Source organism: Heteronotia binoei, chromosome 1 (assembly GCF_032191835.1).
Source record: "Heteronotia binoei isolate CCM8104 ecotype False Entrance Well chromosome 1, APGP_CSIRO_Hbin_v1, whole genome shotgun sequence".
Taxonomy (NCBI): Eukaryota; Metazoa; Chordata; class Lepidosauria; order Squamata; family Gekkonidae; genus Heteronotia; species Heteronotia binoei.
This window is the reverse complement of record NC_083223.1, coordinates 250,506,366-250,530,119: the sequence shown is the minus strand read 5'-3', so window position 1 is coordinate 250,530,119 and position 23,754 is coordinate 250,506,366. Positions and strand designations below refer to the sequence as shown.

Below are 23,754 nucleotides of genomic sequence, written 5' to 3'. Positions count from 1 at the left end.
TTGAGTGAGTTGCCTGTGTAGTTTGTGACTGTTTCTTCTTGAATAAGCTATTGCTGCTTACTTAAGAGCTGACTGAACTCACTTTACAGAGACTTAGGGCGTTTTCGCACTGACCTTAATCGGCAGCAACGCCCCTCTTCACCGCGCAGAATCTGCGCGGATTTCGCACCAATTGCCGCGGAGCACCCGGAAGAGCTGCAAGGTCCCACAGCTTTTGCGGCGCAAATGGAAACTGGTTTTTGGCGGTTTCCATTTGCGCCGCAAAAGCCGCGAGACTTTGCGGCTCTTCCGGGTGCTCCGCGGCAATTAGTGCAAAATCCGCGCAGATCCTGCGCGGTGAAGAGGGGCGTCGCTGCCGATTAAGGTCAGTGCGAAAATGCCCTTAGCTGAGCTTGAGACCCTAAAACAATAGCCACCAGGATTCAGGAAGGAGGCCCATCAGGGATCGTTAGACCTGCTATTAACCTATAGTTGTGTGTAATGGGATGATGGTAATGGGTTTTTGGGTGGGGAGGTCTGCATGCATATAAGCAGGGTTGTTGGTCCTGCCAGACAGTTCTGTTCCTATCTCACTATGCTGAATCACTGAATAAAGAGGTGAACTCACTATCTCTTGGGCATTCTCATGCTTTGAACCCAGTACATTATACACACCAAACATTTAATGTGTTCCAGTTTGCAATGTGGTAGAAACAATACTGTCTTACCTTATTGAGCTGTTGCAAACATCACAAAAAGTAAAAAGTATTGTTATATTTGAAAGGAAACCGAATGGCGCATCCCAGCCGCTTCCAAGCAAAGCACTCCACATCTATCCCACTGGTGGAGCATCTGCTTTTCATGCAGAAGGACTCAGGTTCAGTTAGAGGGATCAGGATAGTATTAGTGATGTGAAAGACCTCCACTTGGGAGAGCTACAGTAAGTCAGAGTGGACAATACTGACTTTGATAGATGAATGGTCATAGTAGATGTGTTCCTGTGATCTTTCCTGGCTAACCCAGAAGTCTGATTAGAGCTGCTGCCCTCTTACCTTGTTCTGACAGAGCCGCCCTCCTCCTTCTCCTCCTCACCCTGAACTCCAGCTGTGCATTTTCCTTCCCTGTAGACACGGATGAATGTGAATATGATTTGCACGACTGTCAGCCCAGCCAGCAGTGCATTAACACACCAGGTGGCTTCCACTGCCAGTGCCCAGATGGCTACCGGAAGATCGGCACAGAGTGTGTGGGTGAGTCAGTTGGCCAGCTGGTGTTCCCTCTCTAGAAGTTGAGTGGTTTCAGGAAGGTGGTGCCAGGGCCAAGCCTTCTCAGAAGCTGTGTCCTATGGCCTGAAAACTGTGTCTGCAAAGCCTCAATGCAATAGGTGTTGTAATAAATTGGCTACCTTTTGAGACTGGACTTTCTGTACATTACAAACCAATCCCAGCATTGCCAGGAGATCAGACTTAATGAGTCACCTTCCAGGAAATAGCAGTGGCCCAGAGAACTCTCTTACACCTCTTATTCCTTCAGCCCATAAGGATTAGGCATTCCAGGGAGGTAGCTCTATTAATCAGACCAACAGATATATAGCACATTAACTTTTGTGGGCTAGATATTCATGCAGTGAAACCTCAGTCAACAGCCATATGTACATACAGGGAGGAGGAAACAAAAAGGGCTCCAACCTAGGCAGCTTAGCCTAATATATATATATATATATATATATATATATATAGACATATATATATATAGACATATATATATATAGACATATATATATCCCTTAGCACCTGTCACATCAACCATCACCAGTGGTCTGACCTAGCCTCAGATCGCAAAGCATGGAGGCACACCATCCACCAGGCTGTCTCTTCCTTTGAGAACACACGCATAGCTGGTCTTGAGGACAAAAGGAGATTGAGGAAGAATCGCACTGCTACAGGACCAACCCTAAATCAGACTTTTCCCTGCAGCCGCTGTGGCCGGACCTGCCTGTCCCACATTGGTCTTGTCAGCCACCAGCGAGCCTGCAGCAAACGTGGACTATTGCACCCTTCTTAAATCTTCGTTCGCGAAGCCAAGCCGAGATATATATAGACATATAGACATATAGACATATATATATATATGTCTATATATATTATCTTTTAGGTGTCACAAGATACAATTTTGTTTTTATCTAGTGTTTTAGAAAGGGTGATCTTAAGAAATGTCTCTGCTTTGAATAATAGTCATCATTTCAGCCCCAGTTTTCATTTGAAGCCAGTTTCACCATTGACTGGTCCAAAGTTTGTAAATGATGCTAAGACCAGCCCCCAGACTTGATTGGCCAAGAGTCAGGCCAGTAGTCAATCTTGTCCTACATCCTATTTGCAAAGTAGCCAACTGGATACTTCCAAAAGGCCTACAGCAACGGAATTAAACCAGGAGTCTCCAGTGTGGTGCCCGTAAGCGTCAGTGTGCCTGCTGACACCTTTCCTGGCACCCACTAAGTAGTCTCAGAAAGTGAGTAGGACCAGGTGGGGCTTCTGATGGCCACTGAAGATCTGATGAGCTGTGCAGATTAAAATAACTGTATGTCAGTTGCCACCACAGGGTTTTATTCTCCTGTTGCCCCATGTGCCTGTATTTCCCTTCCCTCTTGCAGACATTGATGAATGTCGGTATCGCTATTGTCAGCACCGCTGTGTCAACTCCCCTGGCTCTTTCTCCTGCCAGTGTGAACCTGGCTTCCAGCTGGCCAGCAACAACCGTTCCTGTATTGGTAAGGGATTCTTCTTGACTTGCTGTCTCCCACAGGGCTTAGGTACAGTATACACCTCTAGAGTGGAGGTCTTCAACACATCACCCATGGATGCCACAGCAGCCGTCACCCTGTTTCCTGGTGCCTACCAAGTGGGAAGGACCCAGTGGTGCTTTTGCTGGGCAGGGCTTCTTCTTTCTTTTTTTAAACTGTGGTTTGGGTCCATCAGAACATTTCCTCAGATGAAAGGATTCCTCCTGTGCAGTACAACATTTTTGCCTTTCCCATCTCACTGCAGTCCAAAATGCACTTCCTCATGCTGTTTCTAGTCATCCCCTGTCTCCACGGAGCAGAAAGTGGCACTCCATGAGTAGAAATCTTTCTGGCTGTAAAAAAGTCTTTCTGACTCCCATGGATCCAGGTTTTGACAGGTGTTAAATAGCAAAGTCTCTTAGGTTTCGAACTGTCATATACTCCCAAATGTTAAATATGTCAGTGACTGAATACTGAAACCAGATAGCAATCACTGATGTAAAATATTTGCTCAACGTTTAGATAATATTCAGCAAACAAATGACACAATAACATATAGGAGAGAATTCCTGGAAACAAACTTGTGCATAAGAACATAAGAAGAACCTTGCAGGATCAGACCAGTAGTCCATCTAGTCCAGCATCCTGTCTCACACAGTGGCCAACCAGTTCCTCTGGAGGGCCAACAACAGGGCATAGAGGCCGAGACCTTCCCCTGATGTTGCCTCCTAGCTCTGACATTCAGAGGTTTAGTGCCTCTGAAGTGGAGGCTCCCGTCAGTCACCATGGTTAGTAGCCATTGAAGAAGATGATACTGGATTTATATCCCGCCCTCCACTCCGAAGAATCTCAGAGCGGCTCACAATCTCCTTTACCTTCCTCCCCCACAACAGACACCCTGTGAGGTGGGTGGGGCCAGAGAGGGCTCTCACAGCAGCTGCCCTTTCTTTTTTTTTTTTTTTTTTTTTTTTTTAGAGTAAATAATTCTTTATTACACCCAGGTGAAAAACAAAAACAATTTGACATACAATACATATACAATACATACATCTCACAGTCTAAACTCACAATCACATCTTCATATCAATCTCCCTCCACCACACAAACATCCTCCCAAACATCCCGGGAGTAGACAGAGAATAGCTTGTATATTCCCATTAGTCCAACACTATACCTTTACTTTTTACCCAACAAAATATCGGTTCCCAGCTCTCTTTGCATTTTTGTATATTGCCATCACGTAACCTTGTAGTCATTATATCCAGCTCTGCAGCTTCCATAAGCTTTACAATAAATTCTTCTCTGGAAGGTATCTTTGGTAACTTCCAGTATTTTGCGTACAATACTCTTGCAACGGTAACAATATACATTAACACCTTAATTATTTTAGGCGGAAAGGTTTCAGTACAGACATTTAAAAGATATAGTTCTGGGGAATGATGTAATGTAATTTTTAAAATTTTCTGAGTCCAAATACTAATTAGCGCCCAATACTTTTTGGCGTGTTCACAATTCCACCAAATATGAAATAACGACCCTTTTACCCTTTTACACTTCCAGCATTTGTCAGAATAGCTGGGGTGGACTTTGGCCAATCGATCTGGGGTTAAGTACCAGCGATAGATCATTTTATAAAGATTTTCCTTATACAGAGCTGGCTTTATTAATTTTACATTTCTTTTCCATAATTTCTCCCAGTCTTCTATAGCAATACTATAGCCAAAGTCTCTCAACCATTTAACCCAAGATTCTTTCACCACTTCTCCCTGCATTTTCTCCTTAAGCAGCCACTCATAGGTTTTGGAGATTAATTTCTGGTCAGTCTGTATTATTTGGTCAAGGTCGTTTGGTTTCTTGGAAAAACCAAATTCTTTGTCTTTTTGGTATCTTGATTTTATTTGGCATTGCAGCCACCAATCCATTTGGTCCATTTCTTCTGTTCGTAAATTATTTTGTCCATCTAATAAGTTTTGATAAGTTAAATTTTTCCAGTTGTAAAGATTCGGGTGGGTAAATGCCTCAGCTGATGATAGCCACTTTGGCGTATAAGAATAGTACTTCCTAATCTCTATCCAAGCTTTGAAGAGGGATCGTCTTATCTCGTGTCTCCAAAAGAAGCTATTTTGTGGGGGTTTTTGGTACCAGAGATACCCATGCCATCCTCTCTCCAGACCCGCTCCCTCTAACACCAAGATTCTCTTATTTTTTAGTGTAAACCAGTCTGTTAGCCAAGTTATTCGGCAAGCCATATGGTATAAATTCCATTCTGGAAGAGAAAGACCCCCCCTAAGTTTGTTATCCTGAAGTACCTTAAGCCTAATTCTGGGCTTTTTGTTCTGCCAGATGAACAGTGAGGTTATTTTGTTGATCTGTTGGAAAAAAATTTTTGGAAGCAAGATAGGGATCATCTGAAAAAAGAATAGTATTCTTGGCAATACATTCATTTTTATGGTTGCTATCCTTCCCAGCAGTGAGATATGTAGATCTTTCCATCCAGTTAAATCTTGCTGTATATCTTTCACTAATTTCTCATAATTGTTTCGATATAAGTCTTTCAAATCATTGGTCATTTGGATTCCTAAATATCTTATTTTTTTCCCGTGTACGAATTCCGATTGAATTTCAAATTGACTAACTTGTTCTTTATTCATATTTTTGGTGAAAAATTTCGTCTTCTGTACATTAATCTTGAGTCCCGCCACTTGTCCATATTGTTTAAATGTTTCTTTCAAATGAAGAATGGATAAATTGGGATCCTCCAAAACACACAATAGATCATCTGCAAAAGCTTGAACCTTCAGCTCCTCTCCTTTGATTTTGATACCTCTTATTTTGTCTTCATCTCTAATTCTTTGCAACAAGAGTTCCAAGGTTAAAACAAATAGGAGGGGGGATAGGGGACATCCCTGTCTTGTACCTTGTGCTATTTCAATCAGATCCGAATTGATATTATTAAAATTGATCTTGGCATTTTGTTCTGTGTAGATAGTCTTCACCATGTTGCAAAAATTTTCTCCACAGCCCACTGCTTTTAATGATCTCAAAATGAAATCCCAGTTCACATTGTCGAAGGCTTTCTCTGCGTCGACAAATATAAACGCCACTTGTTTCTCTGGGTGCTCTTTATAAAATTCAATAGCATTTAATAAGAATCTCAAATTTTGCCTCATTTGTCTGCCTGGGATGAAACCTGTTTGGTCTTCATGAACGATGGTGCCGATAACCTTTTTAAGTCTGTTTGCCAACACTGTGGCGAAGATCTTGTAATCGGCGTTCAACAAGGAGATAGGTCTATAGTTTCTCACTTCTGCTGGGTCTGTGCCTTCTTTATATATTAACGAAATCAACGCCTCCTTCCAAGATGCTGGGACTCTATGATATTTTTGCGTATCTTCAATTACGTTTTTATATGGAATGAGCAATTCTTCTGCACATATTTTATAAAATTCAATTGGTAGCCCATCGGGGCCTGGTACTTTATTCATTTTCTGCTGGCTTATCGCCTCCACAATCTCTTGTGTAGTAATTGCCATTTCCAATTTTCCTTTTTGTTCCTTTGATAGCTGTCTCAGCTTGGTCTTTGCTATGTAGTCGTCTTGTCGTTCGTTGTCAATATTTTGGCCTTTATATAGTTTTTGGTAAAATTTTTGAATTATCATTTTCATCTGATTAATTTGTGTGAACTCGTTTCCTTCTTCATCCTTAAGTAACTTTATTATTTTTTTATTTCTTTCTTTCTTAAGTTTATATGCCAACCACCTACTAGTTTTGTTTGCACTTTCAAAATGGGTTTGTTTCATCCATTTCAGCTTCTTTTCGACCTCCTCCATTAATAATAAATTGATCTGATGTTGAATGGCTGAGATCTTTAGCCTTATCTCTTCTGTGTTTCTTTCCTTTAATTGCTTCTCTTGCTCACCTAATTTAAGAACCAGCTCTTTATAGGACTTCAATCGTTCTTTTTTCCTTCCAGCTGCATATCTTATTGCAATTCCCCGAAAAAAGGCTTTAAATGCATCCCAGATAACATGCATGTTGGTATCCTTGACTAAATTGTATTGGAAGAATTCTTTGATTTCCTTCTTGGCTGTTTCCAAAAATTTTTCTTCTTTCAGGATCTGCAAGTTAAGAGTCCAGCGAGAATTTTTTGAGGTTCCTATTAAATTCACCTGTATAGGATTGTGATCAGCATAAGTACTTGGTAAAATATCCACTTGCTGGAGCGACAACACTAAGTCAGCCGATATCCAACACATGTCGATCCTTGACCAGGACTTGTGTGCCGATGAATAAAATGTATAATCTTTAGTTGAAGGGTTCTTCGTTCTCCACGCATCTAATAGATTGAATTCGTCTGCTAATTTTAAGAAAGCTTTTGGCAAGATGTTCCGTATCTTTCTTTTTTTTGGTTGCTCAAATTTCTTATCCTTTTCCATGTCGAACACCGCATTATAATCGCCAATTATGCAACAATTCTTCGGTTCCAATTCTATCAGTTTTCTATGTAGCGTTTGGTAGAATTTCTCTAAATTCTCATTAGGAGCGTAGATGTTGGCTAGTATGACTTTGTTACCATTAAGGTCTATCTCTATTATCACTATTCTTCCCTTCTTATCCATATAAAGACATTTGGAGTGAATAGATCTGGATACATAAATAGCCACTCCTCTCTTTTTTTTTTCCGGATCCGATGAATGATAGAGAATTCCTAATTTATCATTTTGCAGGTATTTTATATCTTTTTCTTGAATGTGGGTCTCCTGTAAACAAATTATTTTATTTTTTTTTTTTAATAATATTTTATTGTTGTTTTAAAAACCCCACATGTGAAACCCCAGTGCATAAAATTACAATAGTTACTCAAGTTAAACATTAATAGATATCAGAAAGAAGAACATCAACCTAACTTTCATATAGTGAATACAAGAAAAGTAAAGCGATACAGTTTACAACGATATCAAATGAAATCAGCTAAACATTCATCATTTGCAAAAATGGACTCCAAATCTCATTAAAACGACACATTTGTCTACGACCAGAAAACGATATTTTTTCAAAAGCTGCAAGTTTCAATAAGTCATCTTCCCAAAGAAGAATTGGAATTACATCATTTTGTTTCCAATGTTTAAGAATTTGGCGTTTTGCTATCAACAGAGCCCTTCCTAACCATAATTTTTGCCCCTTCTTTAATTTCCATTCTTTCGGAAAAAAGTTTAGTATTAAGTGACTATCTTGCCATGGTAGTTGACGTTTAATTGTATCCTTTATTTTCAATAACACCTGTTGCCAAAAATTCTGAGTCACCTCACAGTTAAATAGCATATGTGTGAGATTCGCCTCTCTTCTCTTCTCTTACATCTCCAACATCTCCAACACTCTGCTGAGGATAACATTGCTCTCTTAAACATACGAGTCTCCTGTAAACAAATTATTGAGGAGGGGGTCTTTTTCAGTTGCTGGAAGATTCTTCGTCTTTTTCGTGGGTCATTTAGGCCGTTAACATTCACTGATGTTATTTGCAATCCAGGCTTAGTTCTCATTTTGACATATCTATACTATCAGGTATTAATTTCTGGACTTTTTTGATTCTGTTCTTTGTCCTGACTCTGTCTCTCTGCGACCTCTGTACGGTTCGTTCTTCTGGGTTACTCTGGCAGTCCTCTTCTTCTTCTTGTTCGTCCCCTGTTTCCGATTCTCGACTGCTCAAGTCCACAAATTGTTCCCAAAATTCTTCTAATTTTTCCATCGAGTTTATATTATGCCTTTTGGACTGATATGTAAAGAGAACCCCTTCCGGGATTAGCCATCTGAATTGTATTGAATGTCTAATCAGCCATGATGACAGCTTACGATATTTAATTCTACGCTGTCGAACTTCCCAGGGGACATCCTTCAACACTTTAATTTTGACATCTTTCCATTTCAACTCCTGCTCTTTGGCTTTCCTCTGAATTCTTTCACACGTTACAGAGTGCACAAATTTGACATGGACCTCCCTTGCCAAGTTATGTCGTCGCGTGTAGTTGGAGGAGACTCTTCTAGCCCACTCAATGTCTCTCCTTCCCCCCTCCAGACATTCCTCGTCTTCGAAAGTCAACATCTCCATAATCTTCTCTATTATATTCTCATTCTTTTCCTCCGGTATGTCCTGGAAGCGTAATATGTGGGCCGCCTTCTCCACCTCTAGTCTTATTACCCTTTCCTCTAGTTGGGCCACTCTTTCTGCATTGTCTTGAACTTTGTTGAACATCTCTTTTTCTTTTCCCTCTATCTTATCCACTTTAGCAGTCAAACTGTGAATCTGCTGAGTATTCCCTAGCAATTGCTTTTGGAATTCTTCAACCTGCTTGTTAGTTTTTATTATCTGTCCCATTAGGTCTGCTTTCATCACCTCTAATGCTTCCTGGTTTTGTTTAAAGCCAGCCGTCACTATGTTTTGTAGCTTCTCGATGGCATCTTGATTTGTTGCCTCTGACACTAGTTTCCCCCCTCCCCCAGGTGTGGGTGAGGGGGTACCTTGTCCCAATTTTTTTGGTCCCATCTCTATTTTCTACAAAATTTCCTTTACCTCTTGGTTAAGTATTAATGTTATTTTATCTTCCTAAACCCACTGTTTTCTATCCCCTTACTCAGAGAATCCCCTTAATTAATTAGATCAATACAGTCAATACAGTTAGTTAAATTAATGCAACTAATTAGTTCAGTCCATATATAGCCACAAACAAATCAATTCAGTTCAGTTCATTCAGTTTAGCACATCAAATTACCTTAACTACAATTCATTAATTTTCCAACTTCTATTTCATATATGACACCATTACCTTAATACCCAAAATATACCACTACACAGTGGAGTTACTACTCCTATTTCAGCAACTGTATCATAAACCATAAACCATAAATCATAAACCATAAATTTCTTCCCCAATCACTGCAGAACCCTTAATATAATTGTCTTTTCTAATATATATCTGATATTATACTTTCCCTTTCCAGTTAGCTCTGTTTATCCTTCTTCTGTTCTTCTTTTTCCGGCCTGTTGCACTTTAGTTTAATTGTCCATGTTAGGGGGTTTATTCCAGCTTATTCCAAACAGTTCCTTTATAGTCAAAAACCCATCTTCAGTGGAGAGATAGCCGCAGGGAATCACTGCTAAAAACCATCTCTCCACCCTTTATCCAATGTATGCCTTCTAAATCATATACTCAGTCTCTTTTTAATTTCATTCCTCTGGAAACCAATACAAGTCCTGAACGCTCTAACTCTCCAAGATAGACGCCATTCCCTTCCCACCTCATGGTTTCACTTTCAACAACACCATTGCCACCATTAAGCTATCTTGCCCACAACACTTTCAAGCAGTTCTTCTCTTCTTTCCTGTCTCTTGCACTTTCTTTACCCTACCGCCTCTAGCATTTTACAGTTTATTTTCCATTTAAGTTTCTCCGTCTATCTTCCTGCCAACAGCTACTTACTCTGTCCGTCAATCGATCCGACCGCCGCTTTTTCTTCCAGAGCGCAGTTCTGCCGCCGCCGCGTCTACCCGCCGTCCGCTTCTCTGCCCGGTCAGCTCCGCCTGTTTTCTCGCTTGGATCTTATTCTTGATATTCAAAGTTCTTCCTTCTTCCTTCTTCTTGGATCTTATTCTTGATATTCAAAGTCCAATTATATCATAATTTAGTCATTAAACAGACATCTGTATCATTCGTTCGTCTCTTCGCTCCGCGCCGCTTCTCCGCTTCTCCACACTCTCTCCACACTTTCTGCTTTCTAGTTTCTGCTTTCTAGTTTCTGCGTCTCCCGATATCAGTACTCGCTTCACAACACTGTCCCCAGTTTCGATGGATACTTTTTGGAAATATTGTTTCAACTTACAAGTCTTTCTTGTTGGTTGATGCAGCGGATAAAAGATGTTGTCTCCGTCTGCTCCCTTGTCCGGTGGCCCGGTTCGTCACCACAGTGTTGCTGGGCATCGGCTACAGGGATTCAATGGAGCCGGGCGGAGAGCCTCCGCTACCCGTCCAGTCTCCAAAAGGCACCCCAAACTGCGATGCGTCTTCTGACGCTTCTTTAGGGGGTACTCCCAATCGGGAAGTCCCCCCAAATGCCCCGCAAAGCAAAGCAATTCCCGGAGCTCGGGAAAGTGCTTAGCGACACCACGCCATTACACCGGAAAAGCAGCAGCTGCCCTTTCAAAGACAACCTCTGCCAGAGCTATGGCTGACCCAAGGCCATGCTAGCAGGTGCAAGTGGAGGAGTGGGGAATAAAACCCGGTTCTCCCAGATAAGAGTCCGCACACTTAACCACTACACCAAACCGGCTCTCAGATTTATCCATTTATCCATTTATCTCAGATTTCTCCATTCATCTAACCAATCCCCTTTTGAAGCTATTTATTCCTGTGGCCATTACTGCATCAGTGTCTGAGGCACCTTTCATACTTCAAGCTAATGTTTTGTATATTTGAATTTCTAATCTTACTTATCTAGTACTTACCCAAGAATCTTACCCAGTACTTGGTCCATCTTGAGCACACATAGAAAGAGAAACTAGAGGCTAGAGAGGCTAGATTGAAGACGACCAGGGAGCAAGCCTTCTCAGCAATGGTCCCTCGATGGTGGAATCATCTTCCAGAGATGGTACGAGCTCTGCGGGACCTGAATCAATTCCGCAGGGCTTGTAAAACATTTCTTTTCCAGCTTGCCTTTGAAACAGAACCTGGCTAAACTGATGTGTAGCTACCCAGCCATCTTGTGGATATTATGACTTATAGTAATTTAGCACCTATTTTATCTATTTTAACTAATTTATTATGTAATTGATTATTTAAAATTGTTGTTTGTACTGTATTGTTTTATTGAACCATGGAATGCCATGCCTGTGAGCCGCCCTGAGCCCGCCTTCGGCGGGGGAGGGCGGGATATAAGAATAAATTTATTATTATTATTATTATTATTATTAACTGTGCCTGATCACCATCCTGTTGAATAGGTTTTAACACTGTGCTATTATTATGTTTTCATTTTTAATTGTTTATCATTGTCTCTTGTAACCCACCCTGACCCCTGCTGCAGAGGAGGATGGGATAGAAATCCAAACAAATAAATTAATAATCTGAAATTTTGCGAGCATTTAAATAGTTAAATTTGAAACCTGGGTGAATGTCTCTTGTGAAATTTGATCAAAATTCCACAATAAGGTTAAGTTTTAAAAAGTTTTATGCAGCGCTGCCGATTCCTGATGTAAATGAAGGAATCACTTGAAAGACCTACTAATACATTCAGTTCACTCAGGCCAACTTCGGCATGGCTGATTTATAATGGTGTTTCCCCCACTACCCACCATTGTTCACTGACGTATAAATAGCCATCTTCCCCAGGCTGGTTCCCCAACCATGTTTTGTTATCCCAACTATGGCTTTTTTTGCAACAGGAACTCCTTTGCATATTAGGCCACACACCCCTGATGTAGCCAGCCCTCCAAGAGCTTACAGGGCTCTTAGTACAGGGCTTACTGTAAGCTGCAGAAGGATTGGCTACATCAGGGATGTGTAGCCTAATATGCAAAGGAGTTCCTGCTACAAAAAAGCCCTGATCCCAACCAAGATACTTCCATCACCTCTGGGTCCATGCTGCTTGCTTTGAACCTGGCTGGTGGTACTGGCGCTGGTGGGGATGTCAGTCACTTCCCATGCTGCTGATGACCAGAAGAGAGCCAGTTCTCTCCAGCGCATTGGCACTCTCTTTGTGCTGAACCAAGAAGTCACTTAGTGTCTCTGGAGCCCTAGGCAAATGTCGAGGATGGCACTCTGAAATCATTCAGACAGGGGGATCAGCTGAAGGGTGATGGCCCCTTCCTAAAAACTGTTGATTGCCTTCCCTCATGTGGTGCCTGAGATTCAGGCAGCACATGAAATCAGTGGCACTGGTGATGGCTTCAGGGGAGTGGCTGGCAGCTGCCTGAAGGGTGGTAGGAGCTGCCAGTGTGGGGCCCAGGGCTGATCTGTGGCTAATACCACCCCTACTTGGGCAGCTGTGTTGGAGAAATGGCCCTGAGCCCTCTTGAGAGGTCTTCAGTAGAATCACAGCTATAGTGTGGCAGAAGAGAACCATCGCTCTTCATATTATCTTTCTGACTTGACTTGAGTCCCCACCCAATCTGCTGCTTGTTCCAAGGCATGATAAAATATATGGTGGTAGTGTGTTTCTTCCATGGGGCAAAGAACATTTCAAGGAAGGAGGAAGGACAATGAAGTTTGGGACGACTGTACAGGAGGGAGGGCTAAGCCTTCTCTCCTTGTGCCACAGCTCCAGTCTGAATCTTCCCCCAGCTGCTATTTGTACTTTTAAAAGTGTAGGACATCTGACAGATGCCTCAATAACATGACTAGCTTGGCCCCAAGTCACACTTGTGTATGAAACTTTTTAAAAAAGGATTGGAAGTTTTCATCCACATGGATATTTTAGGAAGGATCTTGTTAGTTAGGCACTAGATTCCTAACACTTTCCACGCATGGGATCATCCCAGACAAAGCACATGGAAATCCACCAAACCATGGTGACACCAGGAGGTGTGACCTAATATGCAAATTAGTTCCTGCTGAGCTTTTTCTACAAAATAAGCCCTGTCCACCAGCATTCATGTATTATAACTGCTATGTGTTCCCTTGATGGGGAATCATTCCAGAAGCAAGAGAGGAAACACTGGAAAGTGTACTATGTATTCTGTTGTAAGTGTAGGAAGGGGTCTTTATCATTGAACTCCACTCAATATCTCTCCCAAGGCCCTCCTGAAACCTTATTTTGCTCCTGCTATGAAGGAATGTGGATTCCAGGAGGGTGGAACTATTATGTTGTTGTGAGGTAATATTTATGGCATCTTTTGTATGTCATCAAGTGGACCCTGAGGAAGGATATTGAATTGCCATTTCTAACTGTTATATCATAATCACCAAATCATCAATATAACACTGTCAGCAGACCTGGCACTTTACAGAGTAATGTAAGTTGAAAGCAGGTTCTAGCCTTGGGGAATTTTCAGGATTCATTTGAGTATGAGAGGAAAACAGCAGAGAATGGAGGGAAAAGGTGAGGGGAAGATGGCTGCTTTGGAGAATGGATGCAGAGGCATTATACCTTTCCCAGTATCCACCCCTCAATCTCCAGAAATTTCCCAACTGAGAGTTGGCAACCCTAGGAAGCTGTAGACATCAGTGCAGCAAGAAAGAAAGGTGCAACATTTTAAGGGAACAGGCAACAAAAGATGTTCAGGCAGGTTAGGCTAGCTGTAGATGGCTCGTGCCAGGAAAAAAGGGAGAAGGATGTGCCCTGCTTTAACTGTGCCCAGTTTCCAAAACTCCATTTCTCAGTAAACCACCTGTTTCAGTCACTTCTTCTGTCACTTTCCCCAGATGTGAACGAATGTGAGATGGGTGCCCCTTGTGAGCAGCGCTGCTTCAATACCTATGGCACGTTTATTTGCCGATGTAACCAGGGCTATGAACTGGACCATGACGGCTTTACTTGTAAAGGTAAGTAGGTGGGTCTCCTCACACACACACCCTCTTCAGCTCCTGCTCCTTAGCTTTGTGCTTCAGTTATCTCTTTTCTGTATTTTTCTTGGATTATGTTTATATTTTACATTACTTCTTGTTCTGCACTTCATGTATTTCAAAGCCCTTGGACCCTGGTGTTTATAAACCCACCTACTCCCCTTCACAACTTCATATATATTTGCCTACCTAGCAAGGATCCACTGTGTGCATCTGATGAAGTGGGCTCTAATTCACAGAAGCTTATTCTGAATAAAATCTTGTTTGCCTTTAAATCAGCACTGGATTCCAGCTTATTTTTGCTGCAATGAACTCACACATCTACTCTTCTACTCCACGTCTATTTGTTTGGAGTGACTCCTCTGTATTTCTCCCTGTCCTGCCACCCCATTCTTCCCAGCTTCTCCCATGTTAGCATTCAAGACTGGCACCAGCCCCCCCCCCCCCCCCCCGATGCTTTCCCAGCACTTTTTTTGAGCAGGAATGCAGTTTTGGCTGGCTTTGCATCAAAGGTGTAGCCTAGTATACAAATGAGTTTCTGCTAGCTTTCTCTACAAAAAAGCCCTGCGCAAAGCAATGGTTATGTCAGGGGGTGTGGCCTAATATGCAAATGAATTCCTGCTGGGCTTTTTCTACCCCTGATGAGGAGAAGAGAGACCCACAAGGCTTCCCCTTTCAGTACAGGAAGTCAGATCCTTGCTCGATCATGATGTAGGCTACTGTGGCAGCAACTTTGGAAGCCTGTGTAACCAGTGACCTCTGTGTTCCACGCCGTGATGGCTCCTTGCTGGTTTTATGCTATGACACTAGCACCTCTTCTGCGCACACTTTCTTAAGGCCAAACGAGGCATGATGGCATCCTCAAGTTCACCATGGAAATGCCAGTGCCATTTTAAAGCTGAAAATGGATGAGCTAAAAAAGCAGCATAGTGGGATGAGTCACTCTTGTCCCCCCACCCTGGTGACTTTTCAAGTGTTGAAATGGCTACCAGGGTGGAGGGAGTGTTTGCTGCTACTACTTTGGCACTTGAAAAGGTGCAGGGCGGGGGGGGGGGGGGGAGGATGGTTCAGCACAGTGTGTTGTAGGCCTGATCAGGATCGGGCCCTCGTGACATTTTTCAGGGGACCTTTCCTTTCCTTTTTCCTTCAAGGAGTTAGCCCTTCTCCATTTCGTCTTCACAACACTATGTAGTCGATTATGCTGAGAGGGACTGGCTCAAAGACACCCAGCAAACTTCACAGCAGATTGTGGATCTGAACCCAGCCACTAATTCAGGGTTGTACGTTCACCACACTGGTTGTCAGAAGGATGTATTTTAAGCACTTGAAATTGAATAATAACAGTACTGACTATTCTGCAAACTCTGCAAAGTTGAATAATTCACAAGGGCTTTTCTACACAAGAAATGGAGCTGCACTGTATTAAATGATCCACAAAATTACTTTGAGAAATTGTTAGGGACTGTGGTCTATACCACTGTGTATAGCTTGCTGAAACTCGGGTCCCACTATGGAATTCTACATTATGGGTTAATGCGTCATGTTAACACTTTGCTTCAGTTGTTTTCCAACTTCTGGTTGGTTCTGCAGCCCTAATCTTCTTGCATTGCTTATTGAGTACCCCATCCATCGATTGGATTGACTCACTTTGAGTAATCTGCCTTCAGTCAGAGAGAGAAAGACAGACTATAAATAATGCAAATAAATAAATAATACTTTCAAATTACTTCACATACAAATATGTTGAGAATAAGCGTCAGCCCTACGCTATGCCCAGGCAGTCCATACAACAGTAGGTCAGTAATATTTCCATGTTGCAGACAGTGGGGGTTAAGGCAGAATGGCCACCTCAACTGCTTGGCAAGAGTCTGGTTTAAATTATAGTTTTGCTTTCTTTGCTAGTTGCTATACCAATTCCTGGTGTAGTTTGCTAGTTGCTATACCAATTCCCAGTGTATCATGTGCAAAACATGCTTTGACTTCACCACTACCACTTCTTCTTAGAATGATCTTCAGAGGATTTGTAACTTGTGTGTGTTCATCTTCATTTTGGTTTATAGAGAAAACACAAAGACCACCTTTTTGGAATATATGTATTGCGGGAGCTTGAGAGAGAGTTGTGAGACACAGTTTGGTATAGTGGTTAAGTGTGCAGACTCGTATCTGGGAGAACTGGGTTTCATTCCCCACTCCTCCACTTACAGCTGCTGGAATGGCCTTGGGTTAGCCATAGCTCTGGCAGAGGTTGTCCTTGAAAGGGCAGCTGCTGTGAGAGCCCTCTCCAGCCCCACCCACCTCACAGGGTGTCTGTTGTGGGGGGAGAAGATATAGGAGATTGTAAGCCACTCTGATGAGTCTCTGATCCAGAGAGAAGGGCGGGGTATAAATCTGCAGTCGTCTTGTACTTTCACTGTACTTATGCTGCTCTTTCTGTTGCTTTCATTCTGTGTTTTAAATGTTGTTTCCATGTGTTCTGTGAGCTACCTTGACTTTTGGAGGAGGCAATCTAAATATGTACCCAAAAAAAAGTCTTTCTGGAACAACTGGCCACAGTGCTGTCATTGCATGCCTGATTTCCAAGTCCCACATCCAGACAGCTGTTATTATCCCTGATTTTAGACTCTTTTGATTTGAGAGGCTGGGATATATACAATCCAGTGTCTGACTCAGTAAGACAACCCAGAGGCCTGACTGGGAATGTTTTCTTTGCTTTCCAGACATCGACGAATGCAGCTATTCCACCTATCTGTGCCAATACCAGTGTGTGAATGAGCCAGGGCATTTCTCCTGTGCCTGCCCACAAGGATACCAGCAACTGAGCACCCGCCTCTGTCAAGGTAATCTACCGCATAGGCTGCCCTGTAACTGAAGGGCATCAGTACCCAGAGCTAGCTGGGAGCAACCTAAGAGTCCTCGAGTATGCTATTAAGGCAATTTCCTTGCCTACTTTTTAATGACCATGTCATTTTCACAGTTAGGATAGTGAGTGAATAGATTTCTCCCCTTTTGTCTTCCCAGTGCTTGCAAGTAAAACAAGGATTCCGATCTATGGGAAAGACACTTGGAAATCATTCCATTTTACAAAAGATCTTCACTCCCTTGGTCACTTCGGAGCCACTTTCACTCATCACATCTATTAACAGTTCTGGCTTACTTAGGGTTGCCAGGTCCCCCTTAGCCACCAGCTGGGAATGGGGCGGTAGGGTTGCCAGATTCAAGTTGGGAAACTCCTGGAGATTTGGGGGTGGAGCCTGGGAAGGAGACAGACCTCAGCGGGATGCAATGACCCAGAGTTCTTCCTCCAAAGCATTCATTTTTCTCAGGGGAACTGATCTCTGTAGTCTGGAGATGAGCTGTAATTCCAGGGGATCCTCAGGTCTCACCTGGAGACTGGCATCCCTAGAAGCTGCTTACATCACAACAAAGCCATGTGAAGTAATTTCATGCAGAGTACAGGCAATCAGGATGAACAGATGAATAAACAGATGAATAAAACTCTTGAACAGATGAATAAAAAACTCCTAAGCAATGAGGAATAATGGGGTTTATTTATTTTCCCTCTGGGAGAAATCTGATTTACTGTTGAGTGAGCCTGGCTTGGCTCATGTCTGGGGGCACACAAAGGCAATCCATTAGTCTCTTAAAGTCAATATTGTCTACTTTGGCTCCCCACAGTCTCAGGTCAGGATGTTTCACACTACCTGTTTGGTGGCAGGAAGTGCCATCAAGTCACAGCCTACTTATGGCAACCCTGTGGGGTTTTTAGGGCAAGAGATGTTCAAAGAAGATTTGCCATAGACTCCCTCTGAGTAGCAACCCTGGACTTCCTTGGTAGTCTCCCATCCAAATATTAACCAGGGCTGACCCTACTTGGCTTCAGAGATCTGATGAGACTGGGCTAGCCTGGGCCATCAGATCACTTACCTTATCATACTTGCCTGACCCTTTTGACTGGAGGTGCTGGGGATTGAACCTGATACCTTCTGCATATGAAGCAAATGCTGTACCATTGAGCCACAGGGTGGATGAAGCCATCTCTGTAGGCAATTCCAACATGCAGCAAGGTCAAAGACATAGATCTGAAGGAGTCCCACTGTTGGGCCTTGAGGTAATGAAGCAAGGCTGACAGATGAGCTTGACTAGTGATTGGCAGAGAGGTGGTGAGAGCTGAAACCCAGGGAAGCAGGTAGAGGGTAGGTATAGGCAGTCTAATCATAGCTTGGTCTTTATTGCTAAGGTACAAAGCTCGGATTGAGGATGTTGACCTGGTCACAGGCTTTATATGATTGGGTGGAACCTCGTTGACCCCCTGACCCTATTGATTGCTGCAATACCCACATTTGGCCATCTGCAGTGCTGGGCTGAAGTGCAGCAGAGAACAGGTCAAGGGCTCCTTTGTCCTGCAAGCTGCCACACACAGCAAGGGTGTTCAGATCATTATTTACTTAATTCATACCTTGTATTTCTCCCTGATGGGGACCCAAAGTGGCTTATGTTGTTCTTCTCTCCTTGAGAGCCAGTTTGGTGTAGTGGTTAAGTGTGCGGACTCTTATCTGAGAGCACCGGGCTTGATTCCCCACTCCTCCACTTGCACCTGCTGGAATGGCCTTGGGTCAGCCACAGCTCTTGTAGGAGTTGTCCATGAAAGGGAGCTGCTGTAAGAGCTCTCTCAGCCCCACCTACCTCACAGGGTGGCTGGGGGGTTTTTTGTGGGGGGGGGGGGAGAGATATAAAATGTGACCGCTCTAAGACTCTGAGATTCAGAGTATAGGGCAGGATATAAATTCAATATCTTCATTTTATCTTCACGACAACCCTGTGCAGTAGATTAGGCTCAGAGTGTATGACTGGCCCAAGGTCTCCCAGTGAGCTTCCATGGCAAGGTGGAGATTTGAGCTCCTAATATGACATTCTAACCAGAGGCTCCACTTTGAGACACCTGAGCTGGTATGATCCCTAATATGCTCTTCTGGAACTTGAGAGACCAGCTGGAGAGAGAGCAAGCAGCATGCAGAGAGGCAGCCCCTGAGGATTCTGTTTTGGGGATCTGAAAAAAAACCTGGATATTTGTGTTTAATGGAATTCTTCAGTGCCCAAAACAAACCCCTCTCCTCATTTCTTCTGTTTCCCTAGATATTAATGAGTGTGAAACGGGGGCCCACCAATGCACAGAATCCCAGAACTGCGTCAACTTTCATGGCGGCTATCGCTGCATTGAGAAGAACCGCTGCCAGGAACCGTATGTGCAGGTCTCTGAAAAGTGAGTATGTTAACATGGCTGAGTTGTGGAGAGATCCTGTTGCACCTGAACATGTGGAACTCACTCCCACGAGATGTCTAGCTTTAAGAAAAGAATAATTAGAAAAGTCTGGCAACGGAAATAAGCCAAGATTGATCAATGGAACCTCCATGTATGTAGGCAGTATAGCTCTGAATAACTATTGCAGAAGAGTCAAATTACAAGGGTATATTGTAGTCGTCAATGCCTTACTTGTGAACTTCCTCGAAGCATCTGGATGGCTACAGTTGGAAACAGGATGAATGAACCTTTGTTCTTAAGTACAGTGAGGCAGTTTTTACGATCTTCACTTCTGTGTTGACAGAGCAGGACGAAAGGTATATAACTGTGAGATAGGTAGTGTCCAGATGATGTGAAGTGATGGTATCACTTTGCTCTGCTCTGGTAAGACCTCACCTGAGTGTTGTGTTCAGTTCTGGGCACCACATTTTAAGGATATAGACAAGCTGGAACGGGTCCAGAGGAGGGCAACAGAGATGATGAGGGAACTGGAGCAATACTTCCTGTAAGCTGTGGAGTCTTGCGGGAAAAATTCTACTTTGTAAGCTACTGGCATTAAAGTTGTGAGCTACTCCATAAATTAGTTTGCTCTGGGGCCAGTTTTCCTGAGCTAAGACAGAAATGTGTAAGCTGGTGTCTAAAAAACTGTAAGCTCCCATGAACTCAGCTTAGAGGGAACACTGATCTGGAGACCCCGTGAGGAAAGGCTGGCGGAGCTGGGTATGTTTAACCTGAAGAGGAGACAACTGAGAGGTGATATGATCACCATCTTCAAGTACTTGAAGGACTGTCATATTGAAGATGGTGTGGAATTGTTTTCTGTGGCCCCAGAAGGTAGGACCAGAACCAATAGGTTGAAATTAAATCAGAAGGGGGGGGGGGAGGTTTTTGTGAATTATTTGCATTGCACAGGGGGTTGAACTAGATGACCCTGGAGGTCCCTTACAACTGTATTATTCTGTGATTCTAGGTGCACTGGGCTACTTGATTACGAGACTTTAAGATAGGTGTTAAGATGTCTACCTCTCAAACTCAAAACTTTGTTCCCACCACAGCCGCTGCCTCTGCCCGGCCACCAACCATCTCTGCCGAGATAAGCCATCGTCTATCGTCCACAGATACATGAGCATCACAGCTGACCGAACAGTGCCCTCTGACATTTTCCAGATCCAAGCCACTAGTGTCTACCCTGGTGCTTACAACACTTTCCAGATTCGCTCAGGAAGTGATCAAGGAGAATTTTATATCCGGGTGAGTCAGCTTCTTAGCAATAGCCAATTGGAGAGGCCACAGCTACGGCAGCCATCTCTCCCATAGCATTTGATAGAAGGCTGGGTAACTGGCAACAAATTGAGTTTGCTGATTTGTGAATCTTGCAGCTCAGCATCTTGGTAGCTAGTCCATATAAAGTCACACATGGCCTGCTTGGCCTATGTGGGTATACCCCATGGGGAAATACTGCTCCAGCTCCTTTTTCTTCAGCTCTCTGGACTAACCAGGGGTGAAAGTCCAAGCTGATGATGTCTCCCTTCTGGCATCACCCATTGCTTCTTTTCTTCCTGCAGCAAATCAACAACATAAGTGCAATGCTGGTCTTGGCCCGGCCTGTGACAGGGCCCCGGGAGTTCGTGCTGGATTTGGAGATGGTCACCATGAACACCCTGATGAGCTATCGGTCCAGCTCAGTGCTGCGCCTCACCGTCTTTGTAGGAGCCCATTCCTTCTAATCAAGCAGAAACGTCCCCTCGCCTGGCTGGGAGGGGAAGGGTAAGTCTGACTCGGACAGCTCCCTCTTGAAACCTACTGTCTGTCTGTTCTATCCTCCTCACTCCTCCAAAACAGGCTGGCCTCTGTTCATTTCTGAATGCCAAGATGGTGTTCTAGGGACGCCATCTTGGACTTCTTTTTAACCTGGCCTTCTTTTAACTTATTTTATTTTTGTTATTATTCAAATTTTAATGTTTTGTATATTTGTTTTTATAGTTCTATGCCTTTTTGTTGTACAGTGCCCAGAGCCCTGCACAAGTGGGGATATCAAATCAAATCAAATCAGTCAATTAATAATAATAATAATTTTGTTTGCTTAACAACCTGCAAATGGGTAAGATCAACAGCTGCCCATACATGTGCCTTCTCTGTTGTGGCCCCCACCTTGTGACATGATCTGCCTAAGAAGGTCAGGAAGGTGCCCGTTCTCCTTGATTCTTGCAAATTATACAAAACTTAATTATTCAAGAGGGCTTTTCCATGCAGACAACAGCTAAGCTGACACATTCCAGTCAGTAGTAATTTCTCACTGCCTCCCTCAATTTTATTACTTCTTTCTAGCTTGTCCCACTTCAAAAGATTCTGGGGTAAAGAACAGTGAGCTGTTCAGTATTTTCCTTATGTCTTAATGGCACCTTGGCAGCTGTAGCAGGTTATATCCCCTAACATCAGAGGCCATAGTTTGTGCCTACAGGATGAGGTGATATGGCTTACAATTATTCAGGGGAGAGTGAAAAGCACTCTGCACATTCCCAGAGCCCCCTATCATTTTTTACTTTGCACACCGGGCTTAGTCCTGGAATTCAGACTATAACATAAATAAATGCACAAATTAGTCAGAGAGGAGAAAATGCATAGATGGGGAACAAGAAGTACTGGGGCTGAATCCAGACTGAATGCTGAACTCTGCCCTGGGGCTTAATTCCTCCTTGTGATAAATTGGTGGCTTCATGCAAAGGCATTCTGCACATGTTCAGAGACACTCTTTCATTAACTGCTTTGTAAATCTCAGGGCTGAGACAAAGCTCTGACGCTAAACTGCACCAATCCCTGAAATGCAGCTCTCTGTGCTAACCCCAGACTTTCAAAGGGAATTTAATGTGTTCTGTCTAGCATTGTTTTTTCCCCTTTTCTTCTCTCCCCACCCCTTGCAGAAACACATGCCTGGGCAGGGAAGAAAACTGAGAGACCAGAAGGGAAGGATGCTGCAGCTTGTGCCTCCTTCCCAGAACCATCGATAGTCCTGACTGGATGAGGCCTCCAGCAGCCAGAGGTGTGGCTTACAGACCAGTTGCTCACCCTGGAACGCTGCCACTCTTTGAGCCACAACGGTGCCAGCAATGAACCTCTGTCTCCTGCTCCCGGGGAGGGGTGGAGGGGGAAGAGAGAGAGAACCCACCCCCTACATCTTGGAGCCAGGAAAAGGACTTTGGACCCTGTTTGCAAATCTTCATTTCTGTTTTCTGGTTAAATAAGAAAAAGACATACAAAAATTAGTAAAAGGTTTGAAAAGGAAAGCCCTCAGAAAGACATTCTGTGCTGATGCATGTCCTACGCAAGCTAGTTTTGACCCTCATTCCCCTTCTATAAAGGTTTCCTTGCTAGCTGCAAAAAGGGTGTAAGAAAAAGGCACGCGTATCCCCTCCCACCCGTTTGCTTCCGAAGTTCCCTGACTAATGTTTTTTCCTGCTAGCTTTTGGATATAAATCGCCTGCCCCAATGTGAGCTTGTGGATAGGTTGACACACATATTTGTCACTGGTGGAGTGCTGCAGCGAGAGATGATTTGCATGTGTGTATACAGACCATTCTGCCCTAACCTGGATAGCCCAGGCTGACTCGATCTGTCAGATCACAGAAACTAAGCAGCGTTAGCCCTGACAAGTATCTGGATGGGAGACTTCCAAGGAATACCAGGGTCATGACAAGGAGGCAGGCAATGGCAAACCCACTTCTGAATGAGTCTTGTCTTGAAGACCCCACAGGGTTGCTGTAAGTCAGCTATGACTTGACAGCACTTTCCACCACCATATAAGCCATTCTAGTTGAATTGGCAGTGCTAGAACATTCATATCCAACCCATTAACTCAGACACAACACTTTACACCTTGGGACAGTTTGCACATTCCGCCAAATCCATAAAAACATAAGAGAGGCCATGTTAGATCAGGCCAATGGCCCATCCAGCCCAACACTCTGTGTCACATAGTGGCCAAAAAACCCCCAGGTGCCATTAGGTCCACCAGTGGGGCCAGGACACTAGAAGCCCTCCCACTGTTGTCCCTCCCAAACACCAAGAATACAGAGCATCACTTGCCCCAGACAGAGAGTTCTAACAATATGCTGTGGCTAATAGCCACTGTTGGATCTCTGCTCCAT

General features: G+C 43.5%; 1 protein-coding gene across 1 annotated transcript in view; it reads left to right on the top strand.

Moving 5' to 3' along the window:
- EFEMP2 (EGF containing fibulin extracellular matrix protein 2) overlaps nt 1-22,893 on the top strand; it is a 41,536-nt gene extending 18,643 nt beyond the window's left edge. Inside the window, exons 5-12 of the mRNA XM_060252257.1 lie at nt 1,107-1,229; nt 2,630-2,746; nt 14,170-14,289; nt 17,028-17,147; nt 19,444-19,570; nt 20,665-20,860; nt 21,175-21,376; nt 22,531-22,893. Of these exons, the coding sequence (XP_060108240.1) occupies nt 1,107-1,229; nt 2,630-2,746; nt 14,170-14,289; nt 17,028-17,147; nt 19,444-19,570; nt 20,665-20,860; nt 21,175-21,336 (965 nt within the window). The 3' untranslated portion in view covers nt 21,337-21,376; nt 22,531-22,893. The remainder of the gene's footprint in view (nt 1-1,106; nt 1,230-2,629; nt 2,747-14,169; nt 14,290-17,027; nt 17,148-19,443; nt 19,571-20,664; nt 20,861-21,174; nt 21,377-22,530) is intronic.
- The last annotated feature ends 861 nt before the right edge of the window (nt 22,894-23,754 follow it).